This window comes from Bactrocera latifrons, unplaced genomic scaffold (genome assembly GCF_001853355.1).
Source record: "Bactrocera latifrons isolate USDA-ARS-PBARC rearing strain unplaced genomic scaffold, ASM185335v1 scaffold_34, whole genome shotgun sequence".
NCBI classification, from domain to species: domain Eukaryota; kingdom Metazoa; phylum Arthropoda; class Insecta; order Diptera; family Tephritidae; genus Bactrocera; species Bactrocera latifrons.
In genome coordinates, this window is record NW_017536979.1 from 158349 (window position 1) to 173933 (window position 15585).

General features: G+C 39.9%; 3 protein-coding genes across 3 annotated transcripts; 1 reads left to right on the top strand and 2 right to left on the bottom strand.

Annotated features, from left to right (window-relative positions):
* The first annotated feature begins 223 nt into the window (after window positions 1-223).
* LOC108971374 (translation initiation factor eIF-2B subunit epsilon) lies at window positions 224-2936 on the top strand. The gene is made up of 7 exons (XM_018937384.1): window positions 224-387; window positions 454-578; window positions 641-832; window positions 895-1748; window positions 1878-2102; window positions 2189-2475; window positions 2542-2936. Exons 1-7 carry the CDS (start codon window positions 292-294, stop codon window positions 2758-2760), a joined length of 1998 nt encoding a protein of 665 aa, XP_018792929.1. The 5' UTR covers window positions 224-291; the 3' UTR covers window positions 2761-2936.
* On the bottom strand, window positions 2769-15488 carry LOC108971375 (protein lin-9 homolog). The gene is made up of 2 exons (XM_018937385.1): window positions 15358-15488; window positions 2769-4995 (listed from the first exon to the last, which is right to left on the bottom strand). The coding sequence occupies exon 2, from the start codon at window positions 4975-4977 to the stop codon at window positions 2998-3000; it is 1980 nt and encodes a 659-aa protein (XP_018792930.1). The 5' UTR covers window positions 4978-4995; window positions 15358-15488; the 3' UTR covers window positions 2769-2997.
* On the bottom strand, window positions 6124-13598 carry LOC108971373 (WD repeat-containing protein 7). The gene is made up of 2 exons (XM_018937383.1): window positions 13146-13598; window positions 6124-11500 (listed from the first exon to the last, which is right to left on the bottom strand). The coding sequence occupies exon 2, from the start codon at window positions 11480-11482 to the stop codon at window positions 7028-7030; it is 4455 nt and encodes a 1484-aa protein (XP_018792928.1). The 5' UTR covers window positions 11483-11500; window positions 13146-13598; the 3' UTR covers window positions 6124-7027.
* Window positions 15489-15585: the final 97 nt, after the last annotated feature.

Below are 15585 nucleotides of genomic sequence, written 5' to 3' on the forward strand. Positions count from 1 at the left end.
TTATTCGATTGGAAAATATTAGTTAGTATTAAATCGCTGCTTATTTATTTCTACATTATCTGTGAACACCCTTACTTTGTATTTTAAAATTAATTTATCAGACAATACTTTTTTTTAAACACTGTATTATATCTCGATTAATTTCAAAATAAAAGCTTTATCGAGCAAAGAGTTCGTTGACATCGACTATGTGTATCGATATTTATTCTGTATCCCTAATTCATGTGCTGCTTAGCATTAAACCATTTTCAACGTTTTAACTCATATAACAACATCTAAAAAATATTAACAATGAATAAATTTGAGAAAAAAGAAGTTATTCAAGCGGTTCTCATTGCCGACAATAATGTAGAGCAGTTACGACCATTTTCGGATAAAAATTCCACCGTAGATGAAATTGTGCAGAAAACCAGGAAGCCACGTCGTTAACAAATTTTCTTCTCCTATTTTCAGGCGCTTTTACCTTTAGTCAATGTGTGTCTTCTAGACTACGCCTTGGATGCACTCAATCGGAGTGGTATAGAAGAAGTGTTCGTCTATTCTAGCTTGTACTTGCAAAGCGTCCGAGAGCATATTAAGTATGTATTTCTTTCCCATCACTTCCTTATCGCAATTTACTTATTCAATGTTTCAATTTCAGGGAAGGCATTGCATCACTCAGTTCGTGGTCGGTAAATATGACAGTAAATGTGATTGGCGGAGAAGGCTGCCGTTGTTTCGGTGATGCTATGCGCGATTTAGACGCTAAAGCGCTTATACGTGGTAACTTCATACTCCTTGGAGCGGATGCAGTAACCAATGCAGATTTGCGACCAATATTCGAACAACACAAGTGAGCTATAAGAAACACTAATATATATATGTTTTTAAAAGGAACTCTTATAATAATACCAGGAAAACTGTTAAATACGACAAAGGTGCAGCGGCAACTTTAATTTTTAAAGAGGCTGCAACCTATAACGTGCGCACTGGCAATGAGGTTATGATTGCGGTCGACCGACAAAATAATCGTCTTCATCATCACCAGCGTTTGCGCTTGCATGGCAAAGAATCGCATTTTGAGGTCCCCTTGGAAGTATTTCTACATAATTCAGAAGTGTCACTACTTCATAACCTGATCGATCCACAAATTGCTATTGGCTCCCCATCAATGCTATCCTTGTTCAGTGATAATTTCGACTTTGAATCACGTGACGATTTCGTTCGTGGTATACTTATTAACGAAGAGATTCTTGATAGCCGCATCTATGTATCATTGCTACCGCGGGGACAGTATGCCCGCAAAGTGAATAATTGGCTGACATACTGCATGGTCAGCCAAGACGTGATGAATCGTTGGGCGTACCCATTGGTCCCAGATATGGGTATAAATTGTCTTGTTCAGCAATACGTTTACATGAAAAACAACATTTATAAGAGTCGAAAGTCGACGGTCATAAAAGCAGCGTTAAGAGAAAATGTCGCCGTGCAGGCCGGTAGTCACGTGGAAGCCGGTACTTCCGTGAGTTGCAGCGTTATTGGGAAGAACTGCAAAATTGGGAAGAATTGCGTGCTGGTTAATGCTTTTCTAATGGATGGTGTTCAAATTGCCGATGACTGCAAATTAGATTGCTGTGTAATTGGGTGCGGTGCTAAAGTCGGTGCTGGATCTGCTCTCACAGAAGGTACCGTTGTGGATGCAAAAAGTGTCATACCCTCTGGAAAGGTGCTCAAAAACGTTATAATAAAGTGTGCGTTAGGCGAGGACGGTAAGTACACATTTTTTTTTATTAATTAGTTTTTAACGATTTTTTTTTTTTTTTTTTTTTTTTTTTTTTTTTTTTTTTTTTTTTTAGTTTTTTTTTTTTTTTTTTTTTTTTTTTTTTTTTTTTTGACAGACAATTTAGTAGAAAAACTGGGTGAACAAGGGTTTATTATAGACGATAAACAGGATACACAATCGACATATGCTTCCGATTCCGAAGATGATGTACCACCCACCATAGCAACTGGTATACCAAAAGTGGCTAAACTACCACCAATCTGTGATGAGAGTGACTACACATCGAGCAGCGACGAGGATGAGTCACGTGCGGTCACACCATTTGTCGACGACACAAATAGTAAACGTTTCCGTTTTCTTAAATTTCTTCTCAAACTAATACCTCCTCTTGCTCTTGCCATTGCTATCCACTTTGCTTTGCTGCAGTCTTTTTGGCGGAAGTGATGGACTCACTGGCACGCGGATTCCAGGAGAAATCAAACCCAGACTTTCTTATTTTAGAAATAAACTCCTCTCGTTATGCGTACAATATGTCCCTAAAAGAGGTGAATTTCTATGTGGTGAAAGCTATATTCAGTCTTGAGGATATCAAGGAGCCCGCAAATCAAAACGTTCTTGTAGCCATAAACAACATATTAAAACAATTGGGTCCTGTTATGTCGAATTATATAAAGACTGAAGATGCCATGTTGGAATGTCTGCGTGCATTGGAAGTAAGTCTCTTAAGTAAATGTTAAAAAGTATATACACTCTAATACAAATTTCATGTTACCAAACAGGACATCTGTGAAGAAAATGAATATGTGCGCGCCAAAATCTCGAAAGTAGTACATTACTTGTATGACAAGGATTTCGTGAGTGAAGATGCTATTATCTCTTGGTACGCACAACTCGATGCGGACGAACACCGAACTTTGCGTCAGAGCCTGAAGGAACTCATCGAATGGCTCAACCAATCCAGTGAAGAGGAGGATGACGATGACGACGAAAGTGATTAAAACACATCTGAACTGCTACGAAATCTAATTAAGTTTATTTTTAGTATAAATACATAGAATTCAATAGACAAGAAAGAAAAGACCGGCAAAACAAAGAACAAAAATTGATTTTTAAAAGAAAAAAGTAAAGATTGTCTAATAGTAATTGTTAGAATATTACTGTTAAATTAAATTAATTCATTAATATTTTTTTATTGAGTCGTTAAGTCATTAACGATTACTAGAGCTCCAAAGCATTTATCTGTCAATGGGACCACCACCGACAGTCGATACGGCTGAATTGCTCATCATTACACTGTTGTTGGCGGCGAGCATGCGCACATGATGCAAATGTATTTGCACATTTTTCTGGAATGTTTCAACATTCACACCACTCAAGCTGGAACGCACTTCTTCGATGCAGCCCTCGAGCACCTTCGAAACTTCCGCCGAATTGCCATCATTGCCCAAATGTGAGGCGACTAGTAACACTGTTGCTAGATTCTTTATGAGTGCCAGCACACCCTTGTTCTGCACTGTGCCCTGATTGTTACGTTGTACAGCATCTTCTGCGGCTTCGCGGCATTTTTCACGCAAGTACGATGGTGCCAGCATTGCTTGTACTTGTGGATCGCGCGTTAGGTCACCAGCGAATGCCTGCACATCATTTAGATAATCCTGCATGTCGCGATTCATCTTCTCCATTGAAATTACAATCGAGGCATAACGTCTTTGAAATTCTTCGCTCAGTTGTGGCACCGTCTCATTTGTGTTTTGCGATTCGTCTGATGATGAGTTGGAATTATTGTGTGCGGCAGCCAGTTGTTGGGATGCCTTTAATTCTGCCTCGTTATTCATTTCGCTTAGGCGCTGCAACTTAGAGCGCTTGGAGGCCAGAGCTCGTTTTAAACGCACTAAAGTCTCCAACAGTTTGGCCGGGTAGCCGTTGATGTTGTCTCTACCGAGCACCGGATCCTTGAATGGACTCTCGATGACCTCCTGTGCTAAGACTGGATCACTCTTATTCAAATTCATATTCAAAGCCGAGCGTACATTGCGCATGCTACGCATGGGCGATGAGCTCACGCCGTTGAAGACGCTCATCAGATTAGGTCTGTTGTCCCTGGTGATGCTTTGGAGTGGAAGCATTTCGTGGAAATTTTCCGAAACGATTTCAAAATCTGGAATTGAGTGCGTACCGAGGCCATTCCGGTCGAATGTGATGCGGTAAGTGGATGTCATGGAATCGTAGGCGTCCACGGTACCGCTAAAAATACCGTCCTGCGGCACGCGCAACCGTGCTGTTACTTTGGTGCCAATGGGCAGTGGTAATGGGATCTTGTCTGGCAAATCTCGTATAAAATTCAAATCCTTAACGTCGCCCGATTTGCGACTCTGCATATAACGTATCTTCTGTCGGCGGCGCTCCAGCTCACGTCGCTCCTCGTCGAAAAATGCTTGCGAACATCGTCGAGGTTTACCCATTAAAGAGCGTATTTTACGCCATTCGGCGCGTGTCAGATGGCGAGTGCAAAGATTTGGAAATGATTCAGCCAGACAAACTTGAAAGTCATTTTCACCCTCGAACAGTGCTTTGTCAAGGAAAGAGTAGAACCATTCAAATATGACCCAACGATGAGCTTTGGGCAGTTTCAACAAATTGCGCAAACGCAAACCGATGCTCTGACCAATCTTTTTATCAGCCGGAATAATGTGTGTCAATGTGGTGCTGCCCGTCGCTGGTGCAATCGAAATGCCACTATGTCGCGTGCTTGATTTTGGTGTGGTATTTGCCGATGGACCGGCGGCACTTGAATGTCGCTCACGTGTCGGTGTGGTCATTTCAGCACTCTTTTTCTTCTCATCCGAGCGCATGTAGCGCGAGACGACACCTTTGCGTTTTTTTAAAACCTTAGTGGGTGTTTTGTGGGGCGATGCGTTTGCTTTCATTGGCATTTTTCGTGGTGAGAGACTCATGCGAAGCGGTTTGTCATCGTTAATAATGTCGTCATCGAAAAATAACCGATTACGTTTACGTATGCGTGCCGGCATACCACGGGCATTTAACATTTGTATAGGCTGTTGTGGCTGCGGCTTCGGTGGAGGTGCTGTGCCAACGCGACGCAATCCGAGTGTGGCCAAACTGAACTCAGGCGGCTCGATGTATTCGTCTTCTGAGATTGTGGGACTTGAAGCCTTACGGGACTTCTTTGACATCGCTTCCGAATCGTCTGACATATTGAGCTCGATGTTATTCTAAAAAAGAAATGTTATTGAACACGATTAATAGTTTTTCTAATTAAAAGAGGAGTGCTCAGTGTTTCGCATTTGGAAAGTTGTATAATAGATGTTTTAAGACCCTGTCGCTAATTTTTATTGTACCTTTAGCAAACAGATTTAGAGGCTTTAGCCATGTCCACGTCACCTTCAACTCAGCACCACTACTCAACAATATTAAAAATTCACAGCCCTGGATTTAATTTAAATATTCCTCTTAAAATTAATTATTGTCATTCCTGAGTTAATAATTTGCCAGATAATCCCAGAAAATTCCGGGTCCATTACGTTTACCCGAACCCGATTTTCGTGAAGATCTTATCGTAATGTGAAATAAAATTCGGAAGGTGTGTTAAGAAGGTCAGTCATCAGTGGAACTGTGTTTACTGCATCTAAAGATGACTTCCTCACAACAGTAAAATTATTGACTTGATTTAAAATTAAAAATCTCCAATGATTTGTTTACAAGTTTTCCCCTTTGTTTATTTCTGCAGATTTAACTCGTTCTTCATAGCAAGCTGTCACCAAGTAAATACAGGATGTTCGTTTTTTCGGTATAATTAATTAATACTTTTATTCAGGGACATTTAAAAGTAAGCACAATACAATTTCATTAAATTTAATTTAATTTCTTTAATACATAGTTTTCTTTCATAAATTTTTTCAATAGTAGTAAGTAATGCAATTTTCAATTATGAATATGGAGGAGGCAATCGATTGGATATATACAATCGGCTGGTTCAAACGATGCCTACATAACTCCAAAAAAACACGCGGAGCTAGGGGATACAATCCATTAAAACATTTAATTTGAATTTATATATGTATAGTATATATAAATATAAGTATATATGCAAACGTATGCATTATAATTTTTTAATTGCAAGAGTAGTAGTTTTACAGTTTATTGTTTTAGTTTATACCGTGTTTTCGTTATATGCCACCACATAAAATTCCTCGCATATATGTATGTATGCATGTTTGCAGGTATATGTATATATTTATATATATTCCCTTAGTTTTGCAAAATTAACACAGTAAATTCATAGAAATTAATTTTACAAAAGAGCAAAATAAACTTCATTACTATGTATGTACGTTTGTAAATATAATATAATAACAATTTAACAAATATTAATAACAGCATTTACATATTTATTGTAGTTCATTCTTTTTTCCTTTTACTAATATCGTACTTTTATTTCGTTTATGTATGTATGCAGATTAGTTTTTTTTATAATTTTCATAAATTTTATTAATTGTGTTTTAAATACATTTCGCATTTGCACTTCTGTAGTTTCGTGTATATTATAGTTTATATTGATCAGCTGTTTAGTATAGCGACCAACACGGGTGTAGGTATGTATGTATATGTGGACATACATTGTAAATGTGCGTACCACCGTTAGAATATTAGCATTAATACACCTAAAAATGTATGCAACACAAACGTTATATACCCTCCACGCATGGGCGAACAGTGGGCCTCGGATAGGAGTTGAATACAGAGAAACAATCACGAAATTCGCAACATAAAAACAAAACGTCAAATTTGATATGAAAATTGATTTCAGAATCAAAAAATAATTAAAATCTTACAAAAGCACTTCGCAAGTGCCTTATTGTATTATAATAAAGTAAACAGTAACAAAAATAATTAAAATCACTTGTAAACAATACACTGTTTTTCTTTTGGAAATCATTACAACTAAATACACTTTATAAGCGCTTTCAGTTTTGCTTGCAGCAAATGTAGGAACCGTTAAGCGTATTAAGTTAGACTTTGCCGTACAGTTAGATTAACAAAAACAAAAACTGATGCTTGAAAATACTGGTCTCTACCCATTTTCTCACGACAAACTGTTCGCCCGTCCGCCCAGCCGTTCGTTCGCATATTAAAAGCCTTTAAATCAAAATCCCTAAATGTTAACTGCCTAGATGCTCGTACAGCTTTGACTGCATCGCTGCCGTCCTTATGTTTTCTATTCCGTCCCAAACCACGTCGCACAACCTACACGTTGAATCGCGTTTCCGAGCCGTCGGCCAACATTAGTGTGACCGTGCGGTTGTTGATCCACACCAATTTGGCTAAGCGCATCGGGTTTAAGCGTGATACATCGGGTATGGGTGCTGTCGAGTAGCCTTTGGTGCAACGTGTTTGCGAATTGCCTAAGCCGAACATGCCGGTACTCGTCTGCCAGAAGGATAGCCTATTTTCGCTACACGAATAAGAAACAAGAAATTTGCCGTCCGGCGAAAAAGCTAGCGAAGTTATGGGGTGTGTGTGTGCTGGTATCATCTGGCACTTGTTTTGACGCAGTTCATAGATTGCCAGATGACCGTTGTGTGCGCCAACGGCAATACGTCGCGTTTGCCCACAATGTGATATTTGATTGAATTTGCATATCGAGGGACATACCTCGGCTAAGCCGCGCGCCTTCAAATCATTATTGTCCACACAGTGCAGGGTAATGTCCATCACCTCTACAAGCAGACTGGCGATTTCTGCTTGCATTTTATCAATGAGCATTTCAACGCACAATAGTATTTCCGCCTTGGCTTTGTAAAGCACTGACTGGGTGAGTGGTTGGTTAATGGACTGCGCATTCTGTTGCATAGTGTTGTAGCGTGCCACCTCGCGCGCCATGGTCGTTATGAAGGCGGCAGGCCTTGCGGTCGCAATCAGACGAAGGGCATGTCGCGCGGTACGACACGCATCCGCCTGTGGTGTCAATGGTAGTTTGTAGTTTAGATTAGGTACCGATTTGCCGGCACAAGCGATTTCCAACAAACCGAGCAGCACTTTGCTTACATCTAAATATGGTTCCCATACTGTGAAGCCACGTCCAAGCAAATCAATTGCAGCACGTCGAAGTGGCGTGTACTTTGGTAGTTTTTGTGAAGGTGGTGCGTAAAGCAAATGGGCTAAAGCCATAGACGTTAATCGGGCCAAGTTATTGGCTATGCCAAAACCTTCAGCCACCGAGGATTTTCGTCTTTCCGCAGTTGCACGTTGTGGTGAATCTTGTGAAATGTCCTGTCCAAATTCGGCGCCGATTACGCCTAAAAGTATGACAGCCGTTGTCTGCTTGCGTTTCAGTTCAGACAAACTGGACGGCTTGCGTATGATTTCCTCTTCCTCCTCCTCGTAGTCCTCGTCCTGATTGTCCACTGTGCCGGTATGCCCATTCGTACCATTGCCACTATTACCCTGTACCGCCGCCAGTACCTGTGGCTGTACGATGGGTTCGGTGTGCGTGTAGAGCGGTAAGTACTGTGCCCAACTATCCACTAGCTGCTTGCGCCCCTTCTTACCCATGCGCGTCAATTCGCCAAGTAGAATCTGTTGGGCCGCCTCGCGTATCTCAATGCAATGATGCTGCCAACGCTTGGCCATCGCCTCAACTTGTGGCCGTTTGAATTTTCGTGGCTCTAATGCCTCGATCTTGTCGGGCAATAGGAAGCAATGGTGCGTGGACAATAAACTCCAGCCTTGTTTGATTTGCGATGTGTGATGTGCTATGAGCTCTTCACGCTCCTCTTCGTTACTCAGCGTAGATTCGGTCCGTTGGGCCAATCGCTGCAATTTCTTGCTCTTTTCGCTGTCGGGAAGAAACGATGCGGCGTTCATCGACATCAAAGTATTGGACATGGCCACTAGTGCTAATATGTGGTTTGATGTCAACGTCGTGCTCAACTCCCAATGTAAACGTGATGTAAAGACAGCAGTTAACTGCTCTTGGCGGAGTAATTCAGCCGGAATATCGCGTTTCTTCGAGCTACTTGCCGTGGGTGGTATATTGTCGGGTATTTGGTAATTGTTCTGCCACGTGGGCAATAGCAATGACATGTAACCAGCCTTGGAGAGCACGCCAAATGAAACTGGCACAATAGGACGCAGCAGACCCAACTGTGATTCACATACTTTATCCAAATGTGGATCGAGTCCCCACGAGTGTAAAAGTGATAGCAACAATTGCGCCACTTCCATCACATGTGTCACCTCCATTTTCGAAGCTATTTTGCTACGCAAGTCATCAGGCTGATCTTGCGTCTCCACGACTTTTTGAAAACTTTCGACTTTCGCTTGCACCTTCTTTTCCATTGCCTCCGTCTTTTCTTTGAACTTCTGCACTAGGCCGTGTTTATCCTTATCTTTCAATATTTTTTCCATATCGCCAGCTTTGTTTTTCACCTTCCCAAAGAAATCGCTAATTTTTTTGGATGCATCTAGATGCACCGCCTTATCTTTCGGATTGCTTAGAACCACACCCAGCGCCTCTAGGGCAGCGGGCGTCATTTGTGCATACTCCTCGCTATGCAATTCAAATATTAGTCCTTCTATGTCGAAAAATAGTATATGACTTTCCGCATCTTTAGGATTGGTGCGTAACCCTTGAATCACAAGCGGATTGCTGCGGTGCTTCATTAGGAAATCGAAGTTACCTTGGTTGTGGCCCTGTAGTTGCTGCAACTGATGTATGCCGCGTTGAGTTGCATGTCGTATGGCGTTCATGTTGCGGGACTTTATGCCGCGGAAAAAGTGTACCGCCGGATTGGCCATTCCCATCTCTGAAGTGGCCGCGGCTGCACCACTCTGTCCGCCACTACCATCTTCGGCAGACTGTTCGTCGCACGCCAATAACACCTCTTCAGCCAGCATACCATGTAGCACGCGATCCAAGTGTCCCGTTTCCATTTGCCACACATACACAGAACCGTCTGAGCAACCAACGATGAGAAAATCGTCCTGTGGACGCCATTTTATGGATATTACTGGAAACAGATGACGACTGGCAAGTGTAACACATTTGCGTTCCTGTAAGCTTAATAGCGTCACTGAGTGATCTGATGCAACTGAGCAGATGCATTTCAGTATGCGGTTACTACAAGTCTCTGGAGGCACCAGCAGCTGTGTGATCTCGCCAGCATGCACGCAGAAGCGATGCAACAAACTGCCACTATACAAGTCCCACAAACAAACGGCGAAATCGACTCCACCTGATAGTAATTGTGACTTCTCGTAGCGTGGATGCACCAGTGAAGGGCACAATAGGCAGTTGACACGCCCGCGATGCCCACAAAGGATCTGATGCGACGGCCAATCGCTAAAGTTTTGCTTGATGCCTATTAACAGCTGCATCATAACAGTTTGGGTGGCAGGCACGATAACAATGGTGCCATCTTCACGTCCAATTACCAACCGACTTTGCTGCGGTAGGTAAATGCTTGAGGTTAGTTTGACTGGCGTTTCGGTGATACGCGATAGTTGATCGAGTATACCAACGGGCGGTGGATCCATGATAGACCATGCCTCGACTAACGAAGTACAGACAGTAGGTTTAAGCACTCTTGGTGGCATTTGTTTCGCTTGCAATATGCAGATATTATCCAGAGGCACCTCCGGAACTGTCCATACGGAGATATAGCCCTCGGAATCTCCACGTAACAAATAGTGTTGCATTTTGCCGTCCTCTCGTTGATATCGCAGCAACTTCATTGCGGGTGGACACGACAGCACTTTATCGCCCGGTTGCTGCAATACATAATACAAATAGGGTGCATCACGTACCACTGATTTGGCATGAAAATCTTTGTTGTCTGGTATACAATTGGCAGGCAGCTTGTAAATATAGCCTTTGCCCTCGTCAGTCCATAGCATGACGCGATCGGAAGTGATGAAATCACCACCTTGCCAACGTTCGCGTGTCGGTGCGATCACCGAACAGAGTACTGTAAAATCTCCCGCATCATAGATTTGCCAGTACTTGGTGCAAACGATTAGCACTGTGCGTTGATTTTGTGCACAACAATTCATGGTTATGGCATTCAAGCAACGAATTTCCTTCGATTCATTTTCATAGATTGGTTCAGCGTGCTTATTCTCGTTACCAATTAGCGTCCAAACTTTCACGGTCCCGGTAGTGGTGATTGCCAGAACGACATCGTCTTTGCGTTTCATGGGGCGCAAAACGTGTAGTGCCGAAATCCAGTCCGGCTTTACTTTCGAACTAAGCTGATAAATGATTTCCAAACTAAATGGGTCCATTACGATTATCTCTGGGTAATAGCCAATGCAAAAGAGGCGCACGTCTTCGCTGTTGGCTGGATGATAGCTTTGAATTTGTGTGTGCACCTGTGCCAACTTCACCGATTCCATACATTTGCCATCGATTAGATCCCATGTGCACATTTCTCCATTTTCCGAAGAGCTGACGAGAAAATTGTTTTCAGGCAGTATGGAGGCACGTACCAGGCACAAAACTGGTGCCGAGTGTCCAACCAGCAGACAGCGTGGTGACATTTTCATAGTCAACGGGTCAACTTGCCACAAACAGATCTGACCATCGTAGCAACCAGTGACGAGTGTTGATTGATCATCGGATAGAAATACGCTGGACACGCAGTGGGTTGGTGCCGAAGGGCCCCAAAGCACCACCGGCACCACCAAATTTGTGCTAACCATGTTGTAGTAGCGATAATACTGTGAAAAAATCGAAACATTATAGCAATGTTTGAAATTAACCTAACGTAATGTTCTGGCATGGACGACGATAGATGCAGTTGCAAGTGTTTTCTTCTATTTTTTTAGTTTTTTAGATATTTGAAAATTTCTTTTCTCCCGATATCTTTTGCCAACTATCAAACGATCATATATTCAAACTTTCTTAGAGTATGGTTTGCAACGCAAGCTTTAATTTTTTGTTCAGCACTTCAAGTAGTTTGTCTTATTTTTAGCATCGATTACTACCTCTTCACTCGTGATGCGTCAGTGAATGTGTTCAGTAAGTACAATTCCGCACACTACACATCACACACAATCACATTTACCTTCGTCTTAACCATTACATTTTTATTTTTTTCAATTTATCTTTTTGAAGGTACAATTAAATTTCCAGCACGACGCAAACACATTTCGCTGGGTTTCAAGTTATGCTGATAAGTGATAAGAACTCCAAAGCTGCCACCGTACACATTCGCAATTAATAAGCAAATGCCGATAAAAAGGGTAAACATACATAACCCAGTAACCCGGGTTCTTTTACGTGCACGAAAGGTATTATCATCTGCCATGTGTAAGCTATTGGTCATTGGTATGATCATTAGCTATATTCGTTTGAAGCGAATGGATGGTAAGGAAAACTTTCACTTTACAATAAATCTATATTAATATAGAGTAATTGGAGAAGGTCGGGGAAAAATAAGATTGATTGACATATTCAAGCCTAACCAAATACTGTTAATAAAACATAATTAATGAGTGATTACTTTGGAACATAAAAAATGATAAGATAACAGTTATGATTTAGAAATAGAAATATATAACAGAACAGTAATATATTCTTTAATAGAAGTAACAAATGTATAGAAAGCTTCCTACGGGGCTTATATTTTGAAAAAGATATACAAACAGTTTTTCGCTAATAATTTATGAGTTACATAACTGCAGAGTAGGCAAACTAATGCCAGTAGCTCGTTGGATTCCTGCAATGTCAAGCATAGAATATACAGTTGAAAACGTAAACTGCGTTCGTATTTGAAAACTAAACGGTAAAAAAATGGCTTGAATGTTAACAAATTTTTCATTTCAAAAGGATATATCATATTTTTAGGAAGCATTTAGTAATTTGCCACTTATGAAGGTTAAAAACATGTTGCATATCGTTCGCTAAAGCGCAAATGTGCAACGTTCCACTTTCAAATTATTTCAGAATCTTTAGTGCAAGTAAGTTGTTAAAACTATTTAATTTTATGCAGAAATGATGGCACCTTGCAATTTTTGTTTTAAACGTACTGACGCTGAGCCATTTTAGATAATCTGTTTATTTAATTGAATAACACTAAATTACTAGCCTTAAACGAATATATTAACGAACGTCATGCATTAAACATATGCGAAAGCACGAGTTACATTAATTAAACTTGCCGCGGGAGCAAGTAAACGCGGCAGTGGCGACTGGAGTTGAAACCATCTTTCAGCTCTCTTCATTGCCAGATGTTTTCCCCATTGTACACTAGTTTACCTAATGTATGTATGCAGTGAACACACAAATTTACGGGTATGTGGCGAAATGTGTTTGATCGTAATGGTTGCACACTCCCAAAGTAAATTAATTTCTTGTGCTAACATCGCAATTGTCCGCTTCTACTACTATGCCTCCTTTCGTCGCCTCCGCGGCTGTGCGTGTCTCCCAATGTCTATCACCCTCTTCCTTGTGCTCCCTCGTCGCTCCTCCTCGTCTAGACACACAAACAGCAGCGCAGCGACAGCGCCAGTTGCAGCAGTTATGGAACTTCAATGTCGCGCAGTATGCTCCGCTCCTCCTTCTCCACGTTCAACGTTTGTTTGCTTTCATGCACTCCTCAACTTCCTTTATTGCTTAATACACTCATTTACGTTCTTTATTATCACGACCTCACGCTATTAAACTAATAATTTTTGCAAAATATTCCGAAAAATTCCTTTTCTATCACTTTTTTATTGTCTCTTGACTCGAGAAAGAAATGAAAATATCGACCGAGCAGAAAAATTATCGATTGACTTCTGAGCAAAATGTCAAAACTGACAACGAATATTAAAGCAAAGCATAAATTGTTACGTTTTACTTATAACGTAAGTGGACAAGCTTTGTTTAATAGGCTAGTAACGTATCTGCTAAATAAAGTTTTTATATTATAAAGTCGGCCGATAGCCCATGATGCTAGTGCTGCGTATTTTCTTAAGTTTGTATAATAATTGTATTATTATGTAAGCTTTTACAAAATAAAATAAAAAAAAAATATATATTATAAAGCATTTTCAATTTAAGTAATTCAAACTCGTATTTTCAGTTAGAAAAAGTCCTCAATAAAATATGTCTTCACACATATATAAGTAGTTAAAACACCCACAATATATAAGTACATATGTATGTAAAAGGACGCAGTGGACTGTGCCAGTGAACAAACATCAATCAGAGAACTTAAAACTTAAATGTCTGGATTGACTAGGATGTTATATATATATATTCACCTGAAATGCAAAATAACATAACAACATTTTCAGAAATTTACAGTGGCATGAATGAAACAAGAAATAAAATGGAACATGAGTGAAACAAAATTTTAATATTGGTTAAAAGTGGTTTATATCTGACCGCAGAAGCTGAAAATGTTGAACATAGGTAATATGTGTAGTGAAACGTAATCAATAAGACACTCAATTTCGAATGTTTGAAGATTCGTTATTTTGCATTTCAGGTGACGATATATATATATGTATATATGTATATATATTATACGTATCACACAACTATACATTATATATAAAAATCTGAAGTAAATACATTGACAATTAATTGCCAAAATATAATTCAATACAGATGCAACACACATAGATTCGATGTATCCTCATCGTATAAAAAGTGGGCATTTGGGGATAATACAAGAATTGGTTTAAACAACGTAAAAATATCATAGGTACAATAGCATTATACCTCTGCTGCTTTCTTTTGGAAACCGACCCCTTAAGTTCGTTTTTCTATTTCTATTTTTTTTAAATGATGTTAATGGGATGAAAGTAAAAGCTGGTTCTGAGTTTGCTGTGATCATTAGCTAATACAAATAGTTTGTGAGAATATTCCTTTAATACTGATAAATATATCAATGAGATGAGCTAACAATGGCTCAATTGCAAATTTGCAGATTAAGAGAGTGGTAGATTGACTAGGATGTTATATTGGTAACAACAAAATGATATAATGCTGAAGTGACTGTCGTCAAACTTTAGAAATATGAGTCCGATATTTGTGCATAAGCGCGACTGTGTTTGGAACGTTCAGATTCGTATCGTGCAGAATGCAGCAAATATTCACGAAAAATATAGTTGTACTCATGTGCGGCTCTTATAAAAACTAAAGCCAATACTGAGTGCATTATATCAAGACAAAGTATATGGGTGTTATACATAAATCGAAATAGTTAGTAGTTCCAATAAAACGAAGAATCAATTCCATGTTACGCAGATGTACCAAGCGACTGGTTTTAATCTAAATATACCACCGCATTGTGTTTATATTGAAGTCAAATGTATGAACCATTGATATAGTTTCTTCACGTACGACTGTCCGTTCAGTCCGGAGACTGTTCCAACTGAACAATGCTCCACAATATTTAAAGGCATAGCGATTATTACTTTTTTTTAAACATATTTTTCTGAACGTCCTTACAAATCCTTAAAATTAAAGATTTTCCTTATCTCTATGATGGTAATTCGAATATCCAAACGTTCCCCATGCTTTTATAACATCTATCTTAAGAAGGCGTTAAACAAGTTTTCAAAATAAAAATGGACTCACTTACCTTTTGTTCGGAATTGATCTCTAACTATTTATCTTAAACTTGTTGCTTTGCACGAAACTTTAAACAAATACGAATTATCTTATTATTTTACTGAATTTCATAGTTTGAAAAAGAATTAATCGCCATCATTGACATTTCTATTTTTCATTTGGGTGCGTTCAATGCGTACACACAGATTTGCATTTAAATACAAATTCGGTACAGTATATATCATGATTATGCATGTAA